This window comes from Hylobates moloch, unplaced genomic scaffold (genome assembly GCF_009828535.3).
Source record: "Hylobates moloch isolate HMO894 unplaced genomic scaffold, HMol_V3 SCAFFOLD_2180, whole genome shotgun sequence".
Classification (NCBI taxonomy): Eukaryota; Metazoa; Chordata; class Mammalia; order Primates; family Hylobatidae; genus Hylobates; species Hylobates moloch.
This window is the reverse complement of record NW_026654455.1, coordinates 1-8866: the sequence shown is the minus strand read 5'-3', so window position 1 is coordinate 8866 and position 8866 is coordinate 1. Positions and strand designations below refer to the sequence as shown.

At 50.4% G+C, this 8866-nt stretch overlaps 1 protein-coding gene across 2 annotated transcripts; it reads left to right on the top strand.

The window, feature by feature from the left end:
• Positions 1-6: 6 nt before the first annotated feature.
• On the top strand, positions 7-8724 carry LOC116464915 (coiled-coil domain-containing protein 57-like). Of its 2 annotated transcripts, XM_058435192.1 has the most exons (5): positions 7-463; positions 1734-1835; positions 2948-3105; positions 3255-3329; positions 7937-8724. In XM_058435192.1, the coding sequence occupies exons 1-5, from the start codon at positions 314-316 to the stop codon at positions 8205-8207; spliced, it is 756 nt and encodes a 251-aa protein (XP_058291175.1). In that variant the 5' UTR covers positions 7-313; the 3' UTR covers positions 8208-8724. The 2 variants fall into 2 exon arrangements, with proteins under 2 accessions (XP_058291175.1, XP_032004038.1); XM_032148147.2 differs by lacking the exon at positions 7937-8724 and having other exon boundaries at positions 3255-4429.
• Positions 8725-8866: the final 142 nt, after the last annotated feature.

Genomic DNA, 8866 nt, shown 5'->3' with positions numbered 1-8866 from the left:
TCTCTGCAGGTGTCCTGAGGGGCTTCTATGAAGGTGCAGGTGTGATGAGGGGCTGTATTTATGCAGGTGCAGGTGTAATAAGTGGCTCTGTCTATGCAGATAGGTGTAAGTGTTACTAGAAGCTGTGTCTATGGAGGTGTCATGAGGGGCTGCGTCTGTGCAGGTGCAGCAGTGATGAAGGGCTTTGTGCAGGTGTGACAGGGTCACCTCTCTGGTCCTGTCGGATGTTGGGAGCTTGGTCATAGTAGGATAGGCCAGTGTGTCACGAATTTGCCACAGTCAGGTCAGCAGAGAAGGAGGCCACACTCACATCATGATGGGCCCTCATGTGGACTGTCCAGTTGTCCCCGGAAGTGCTGAGCTCACTCCCGTTGTTCACAGGTCCCTGAGGCTGCTTCTGAAATGGCCTGCAGAGGACTTTCTCTTGGAATTCTCAGAGACCAAAGAGCTTTGTCGATTATGGGTGAGTTTGAGAACAGCCGTTCTTTAGGCATGAAGCCAGCGTCTAAAATCTGTGGTCAAAAAGAGACCAATGGTGACTTTTCTAAGTAATGAGGCTTCCTTAAGTGGCTCCAAAGTCACTTCCAAAGAAGGAGTTTGAGGAGGATCCAGCTGTGGGTGGTCCTGCCCAGCAGGTGGGGGGCTCTTGGCAGCATTTGGGGACAGTGACGATTCGAGGCTGGTTGTAGTTGGCAGAGTGCGGCCATTCTTGTCAGGGTTTCTGGCTGGGCCGTGACTATGGCTGACTTCCCAGGCTGTCCACGCCGAATTTCTCAGACTCAGCAGGGCTCATTCAGGGAGAGCTGTCTCAGACGTTGGGAACATGGATTTTTTTTTTTTTTTTTTGAGACGGAGTCTTGCTCTGTCACCCAGGCTGGAGTGCAGTGGCGCGATCTCGGCTCACTGCAACCTCCACCTCCCAGGTTCACACCATTCTCCTGCCTCAGCCTCTCGAGTAGCTGGGACTACAGGCACCCGCCACCACGCCCGGCTGATTTTTTTGTATTTTTAGTAGAGACGGGGTTTCACCGTGGTCTCAATCTCCTGACCTCGTGATCCGCCCGCCTCGGCCTCCCAAAGTGCTGGGATTACAAGCGTGAGCCACCGCGCCCGGCAGGAACATGGATTTTTTTATCATGTTCAGATAGTATCCTTGTCTCTGGAAAGAAGGAAACGTGATGTTTTAATGCAGCAGCTTTGGTTACTAGAGGAAATTTGGGCGGCACACATCTAGTGTGGTTCTGGGTAGTCTGATCCTGTGTGGGCTCTGGGATGCTGGCACTGGCTGTTGGGAAGCTCTGTTCTACTGCCGGCATCTCAGCCTTTTAGTTATTAAGCTGGGGTCTTACATGCTTGTCAGTTTCATGGTTTCCTTTGCTCTGATTTCTTGTCTCTTGTTTTGGAAGATCTTGGTGTTTGTTATTGTCAGAGGTAGAACTGACTCAATGGAGACAAGGATTTTTCTTTTCTTTTTTTTTCTGTAGCGACACTGGGCCTCACTGTGTTGCCCAGGTTGGTCTTGAATTCCTGGGCTCAAGCGGTCCTCCCTCCCCGGCCTCCCAGAGGGCTGTTACCGGTGTCACTGACCCCAGCTTCTCTCCTCGACAGTGCATGTGGTCCTTCTCTGTTAAACACTGTGTCCTGCTCACCTCTGGATTCCACCTCCCAGGACATACGTGGGGGTCTTTGCTGGGTTCCCACTGTTCTTTCATCATGAAACCTGTTTGTTCCAGGAACTGCTGCTGGAGTTTGAATCGAAAATGTGGAAGAGGGAGCACGAATTCCGTCTGCAGGCTGACAACATGAGCAACACAGCCTTGTCCCGGGAGCTTAAGGTAACTGGGGGCACCCTTGGGTCGTGAAGGTTTTCGGTTTTTCCTTGGTACAGGATCACACCTGTAATCCCAGCACTTTGGGAGGCCAAGGCAAGAGGATCCCTTGGGCCCAGGAGTTCAAGACCAGCGAGCAGGTGGGCCATGTGGATGCCCTGTGCCCCATGGCAGGGTGGGCACTCCCATCAAAGGTGGGCACCGGGTGCCAGTTCACCTCCACCTGCATCTGCTGTGTGAGTTGGTCACAGCCCTGGACACCTGCCCATGGTGGGCATTACAGTACGCAGATCAGTAGGAGAAGTAAGAGCTGAGTCTCGACACCTGCCCATGCCAGGCGCAGCCCAGTCCTCATGTCAGTGGGCTTGGGTGCAGCAGCCATCGTCACCACCTGTGGCTTACAGGCTGGGAAACAGGTACCGAAGAGTTCAGTGTGCAGATGGGACGCGAGTGGCTTGCTCAGCACTGAGCCCCCTTTCTAGACCCCTGGCTTTGTGTTTAATTTCCTTATTTAAATAACATGCAAATTGTGTGCTAAGAAATGAAGTGCAGTTAAATTGGTCTATTGGGCTTGGACATGTATGGGGCACCCTAATGGACTGATTTTGGTGGGGTACTGAGTGCTGTCAGGGGGTCAATGAAGGTCGGGCACGGTGGCTCACACCTGTAATCCCAGCACATTGGGAGGCTGAGGCGGGTGGATCACCTGAGGTCAGGAGTTCGAGACCAGCCTGGCCAACATGGGGAACCCTGTCTCTACTAAAAATACAAAAATTAGCTGGGTGTGGTGGTGGGTGCCTGTAATCCCAGCTACTCGTGAGGCTAAGGCAGGAGAATTGCTTGAACCCAGGAGGGGGAGGTTGCAGTGAGCCGAGATCACACCATTGCACTCCAACCTGGGCAACAGAGCAAGACTCTGTCTCCAAAAAGAAAAAAAAAAAAAAAAGGTCACTGAGTCTCGTCTGAGTTGTGTTAGGACATTCTCACTGTTTTACTGCTTCTTGAATTTTCATTTTTCTTCTCCCTCCCAATCCTGATAAAATGGCAGTATGTACCCCTAATGCCTCAGTGTCTTCTAATTATCGCCTCATTTTGAACTCTTTTTTTATCATTCAAAGGTTAAACTACTGCACAAAGAGCTGGAGGCTCTGAAGGAAGCCAGGGCAAAGGCTGCAGAGAGCCTGCAGAGGGCAGAGGCCACCAATGCCGAACTGGAGAGGAAGCTCCAGAGCCGAGCCGGGGAGCTCCGGGACCTGGAGGCCATGAGTCGTGCCCGGTGCGCGAGTCTTTCGTCTCTCGAGGCGTGCTCTGTGGCAGCCTCTCAGGCCGGGACCGGAGTCTGGGGGTTCTACCTTTTCTGCTCATTCCAGGCTGTCTTTGCTTTCATCTCACTTGCTCCTTCCATAAATATTTGTTTCTTTTCAGGGTAAAGGACTTAGAGGATAAACTTCACTCTGTGCAGCTAACCAGGAAGAAGGAAGAGGAAACATTTAAGAGGAAGTGAGTGTTTCGGCTCCCAACATCATGCAGCATGTCAGTGGCCCCAGGAGAAGGAGGGAAGTGGAACCATTGTGCTGATGGCCCTGGGAGCAGCGGGTCCCACTCCGGGGGTTGGACTTGGGAGCCTGCTGCTTTGGATTTCTTTCTCTTTCCTTTTCTTCCTTTTTTTCTTGCTTGCTTTTTTTTTTTTTTTGACAGGGTCTTGCTCTGTGCCCAGGCTGGATTGCTGTGGTGTGATCTTGGCTCACTGCATCCTCCTCTCCTGGATTCAAACAATTCTCATGTCTCAGCCTCCCAAGTAGCTGGTACTATAGGCATGCACAACCACACCTAGCTAATTTTTTGTATTTTTAGTAGAGACAGGGTCTCACCATGTTGGCCAGGCTGGTCTTGAACTCTTAGCCTCAAATGACCCACCCACCTCCTTGGCCTCCCAAAGTGCTGCGATTGTAGGCATGAGCCGCCACACCCAGCCTTGCTTTGGATTTCTGTTTATGCTCTGGACTTTCTCAGTGATGTTTAGACTTCTTAGTGCTGTAAAACGTAGAACTTGGGCTACGTGCAGTGGGAAGATCATGTGAGCCTGGGAGATTGAGACTGCAGTGAGCCATGATTGTGCCACTGTACTCCAGCCTGGGCCATAGAATGAGACCCTGTCTCAAAAACAAAACAAAACACAAAAATTTTAACACCTGGCCGGGCACGGTGGCTCAGGCCTGTAATCCCAGAATGTTGGGAGGCCGAGGCGGATGGATCACTTGAGGTCAGGAATTCAAGACCACCCTGACCAACATAGTGAAACCCCGTCTCTACTAAAAATACAAAAGATTAGCTGGGCATGGTGGTGCGTGCCTGTAATCCCAGCTGCTCGGGAGGCTGAGGCAGGGAATCGCTTGAACCTGGGAAGTGGAGGTTGCAGTGAGCCAAGATCACGCCACTGCATTCCAGCCTGGGTGACAGAGCGAAACGCCGTATCAAAAAAAAAAAAAAAATTAACACCTAAGTTAACTTTTAAAACTTCAAGGCTTTACTTACTGAGTTTATCAGTTTTAGATTGTAGCCATTCTACTTTGGTGATACAGTCTTTATTTTTTAAACTACTGCAGGAAAAGAATTTTCTTCCCTTGGATCTAAAACTATCAAGTTCTAAAGAGCCCTTTTCCCATTGAAATGGTTTTTATTGGGCCGGGCGCAGTGGCTCACGCCTGTAATCCCAGCACTTTGGGAGGCTTAGGCAGGCGGATCACACGGTTGGGAGATCAAGACCGTCCTGGCTAACACGGTGAAACCCCGTCTCCACTAAAAATAAAAATAAAAAAAATTAGCCGGACGTGGTGGCAGGTGCCTGTAGTCCCAGCTACTTGGGAGGCTGAGGCAGGAGAATGGTGTGAGCCTGGGAGGCGGAGCTTGAAGTGAGCCAAGATCACACCACTGCACTCCAGCCTGGGAGACAGAGCGAGACTCTGTCTCAAAAAAAAAGAAATGGTTTTTATTACTCAGCGTGGGTCATGTGGCCCCAGGCAGAGCAGCAGCAGGTTCTCTGTGTGCCTGGCATTGCCGGGTATCATGGGATACCCAGAAAGTAGCCATCATGGTGGTCCCAGGGCAGTGGCCATGGCGAAGCAATTGGAGAATCCACCTTGCAAGCTGAAAGGCGGTGAGGTCAAGATGGGATGGAGCCAGGCAGGGTCCAAGAGGGACAGGGCCGAGTGGGGCAGCTTTGCTGAGGAGGGGAGCTCAGGCCACAGGGTCTGGTAGGGCAGGTCAGTGAGTTCAGCTGGGAGGATCCTGGGCCTGGGGGCCTTCAGTGGGACCCCATGAACCCGCGCAGGGGCAGCCTCTGTGTCATCTCCCACAGGTCATTTCCTTTTCCTTTTCTGAAGAAACATTGTTGTGACTATAAATAAAAACCACATAGGCTGCTTAGGAAGATACTGTGTAATGACAATGGGTGATGGACAGTGACTCAGGAGATTTTTCTTGCATTTTTTCTTGACGTGATATTTGTGCAGTTTGTATAAATTGAGAAGAACTTCAAGGACACCGTCTTTGCTGTTTCTAATCAGATCTGCAGTGGGAAGCTGCTTTCCAGCCTGCTGTGCAGACCCTACTGGTGGCAGTGAGAGAGGGTTGTGCCCTCAGCCGGCTCACGTTGTGAGGGCACCCATCAGGGTTCTCATACCTAGATGAGGAAACCGAGGCAGAGTCGAGCCCAAACAGACACAGTGCAGATGGCAGTGGTGCAGGACTGCTTGCTTAGCTGCACCATGTGGCCATGACGAAGCTGGACAAACACTGTTTCTCTTTGTGTGTTTTTAAGTCTACGCCTGGCATTTTTCAAAGTCATAAATTGAAATACAGTTGATGCTTAAACAGTGAGGGGGTTAGGGGCATCTAGCCCCATGAGGTCAAAAATTCACATATAACTTTTCACTCCCCCAAAACTTAACTACTAAGAACCTACTGTTGACCAGAAGCCTTACTGATAACACAGTTGATTAACACACATTGGGCATGTTGTGTGTATTCTATGCTGATTCTTAAAGTAATGTTAGTTAGAGGAAAAGAAATGTCACTGAGATAATCACACAGCACTTTGGGAGGCTGAGTCAGGGGGATCGCTTGAGGTCAGGAGTTTGAGACCAGCCTGACCAACATGGTGAAACCCCGTCTCTATGAAAAATATAAAATTAGCCGGGCGTGATGGTGCATGCTTGTAATCCCAGCTACTTGGCAGGCTGAGGCAGGGGAATCACTTGAACCCAGGAGGTGGAGGTTTCACTGAGCCGAGATCGCGCCACTGCACTCCAGCCTGGGTGACAGAGTGAGACTCTGTTTCAAAAAAAAAGTCACAAAAAAGTAGAAGTAGGTTGGGCACGGTGGCTCACACCTATAATCCTAGTACTTTGGGAGGCCGAGGCAGGTGGATTGCTTCAGCTCGGGAGTTTAAGACCAGCCTAGGCAACATAGCAAAACCCCTTCTCTACAAAAAGTACAAAAAATTAGCCAGGTGTGATGGCTCATGCCTGTAGTCCCAGCTACCTGGGGAGTTGAGGCAGGAGGATCACTTGAATCTGGGATGTCGAGCCTGCAGTGAGCTGAGGTGGTACCACGGCACTCTACCCTGGGTGACAAAGTGAAACCCCGTCTTAAGAAAAAGAAATCTTAGAAAATATGTTTACTGTTTGTTAAGTGGAAGCAGATCATCTTATAGCTCTTCATCCTCATCATCTTCACATTGAGGAGGTTGAGGAGGAGGAGGCAGAGGATGGGCTGTCTCTGGAGTGGCAGAGGTAGAGGAGGTGGAAGAGAGGGCAGGAGAGGCAGATACCCTTGGTGCAACTTGACAGAAACACATTGTAATTCCATCTGACTTTTTTACTCTTTCCTTTCTCTAAAAATGTTTCTATACGGTGCCAATCCTGCTTTCACACTTGAGTCTCAGTGCCCATGTCATAGACAGTTCCACGTGGTAAAAAGTCAAGGCAGGGCCGGGCGCAGTGGCTCAAGCCTGTAATCCCAGCACTTTGGGAGGCCGAGGCGGGCGGATCACGAGGTCAGGAGATCGAGACCATCCTGGCTAACACGGTGAAACCCCGTCTCTCCTAAAAATACAAAAAATTAGCCGGGCGTGTTGGCGGGCGCCTGTAGTCCGAGCTACTTGGGAGGCTGAGGCAGGAGAATGGCATGAACCCGGGAGGCGGAGCTTGCAGTGAGCTGAGATAGCGCCACTGCACTCCAGCCTGGGGGACAGAGCAAGACTCTGTCTCAAAAAAAAAAAAAAAAAAAGTCAAGGCAGGCGTGAGTGCTGGGAGCCCTTCTGCAGGAGTGTCTGTCTGATGCCAGTTTCTTTTCTGGCACTGCTTCTTCTACATCTGTTTCCTCATCGTCTGGCGCTGGTTCGGAAGCACTCATCCCCATTGAGTTGTCTCCCGTTCGTTCCTCTGCTGTGGGGTCAGCTCTGGGGTTTCTCCAAGATCCATGCTGTGAAATCCTTCACCCTGCACCCTGACCTTTTTTTTTTTTTTTTTTTTTTTTTTCCATATTGCAACTCATGATTTACTTGATTGGCACCATTGGACATCCTGTGAAGTCAGGCATGACATCTAGACACAGCTTTCTTCATCAGGAATGTATTATTTGGCCTTGATGGCTTCCGTGGCTTTTTCTATAGCAATGATGGCTTCAGTGGTGGAGGCCTGCCAGGCTTTCAGGATGTTCTTCTCTCTGGGGGGTTTTCGGCCACAGCATTGACATCCTCTCCAAAGAGCGCCATGTATAGTGAGCCTTAAGGCCCGTATGGTCTCTCATAAAGGCTGAATTAGAGGCAGTGTGTCTGGGAGCAAGCAGACGACGTCAACACCTTGCTATTGATCTCGTGGGTTCTGGGTGGCAAGAGACATTGTCCATTATCAAAAGAACTTTTTTTTTTTTTTTTTGCGACAGAGTCTCGCTCTGTTGCCCAGGCAGATGGTGCAGTGGTGCAATCTCAGCTCGCTGCAACCTCCGCCTCCTGAGTTCAAGCGATTCTCATGCCTCAGCCTCCCAAGTAGCTGGCAGTACAGGCGTGCACCACTACACCTGGCTAATTTTTGTATTTTTAGCAGAGATGGAATTCGCCATGCTGGCCACGCTGGTCTCAAACTCTTGTCCTCAAGTGGTCCACGCACCTCGGCCTCCGAAAGTGCTGCGATTGCAGGGGTGAGCCACCACACCCAGACTGGATTAATGTGTTTTAGAATGGCCAGCAGCTGCAGACCTGTCTTGCAAATGCATGACTTTCCTCTGCTCACTTCCAGCATCACTGGTGGCCCTTTGCATAGGTCCCATGGTGTTATTGAAGGTTTACAGTATTACACTAAACACAATGAGAAATAGGTAAGAACCTTGAGAAGTCACTCTATGCTGGGATATGAAGAACCTTGAGAAGTCACTCTATACTGGGATATGCAATTTACTGGAGAGGCAAACTGCTGACACGGAGATGATTAGTGTCTCATCATTTCTTTTTTTTTATTTGAGACGGAGATTCACTCTTACCACCCAGGCTGGAGTGCAGTGGCGCAATCTCGGCTCACTGCAACCTCCGCCTCCTGGGTTCAAGTGATTCTCCTGCCTCAGCCTCCCCAGTAGCTGGGATTACAGGTGCATGCCACCACGCCCAGCTAATTTTTGTATTTTTAGTAGAGACAGTTTCTCCATGTTGGTCAGGCTGGTGGTGTGATGTCGAGTCACTGCAACCTCTGCCTCCCGGGTTCAAGTGATTCTCCTGCCTCAGCCTCCCGAGTAGTTGGGATTACAGGGATGCGCTACCATGCCCGGCTAATTTTTGTATTTTTTTTAGTGGAGACTGGGTTTTGCCATGTTGGCCAGGCTGGTCTCGAACTCCTGACCTCAAGCGATCCGCCCTCCTTGGCCTCCTAAAGTGCTGGGATTACAGGCATGAGCCACTGTGCCCAGCCAAGAATGATTTTAAATCATCCATCAGCTCATAATTGAATGAGCTTCTCCAACTTGGTGGAAGCAGAGAGCTGGGG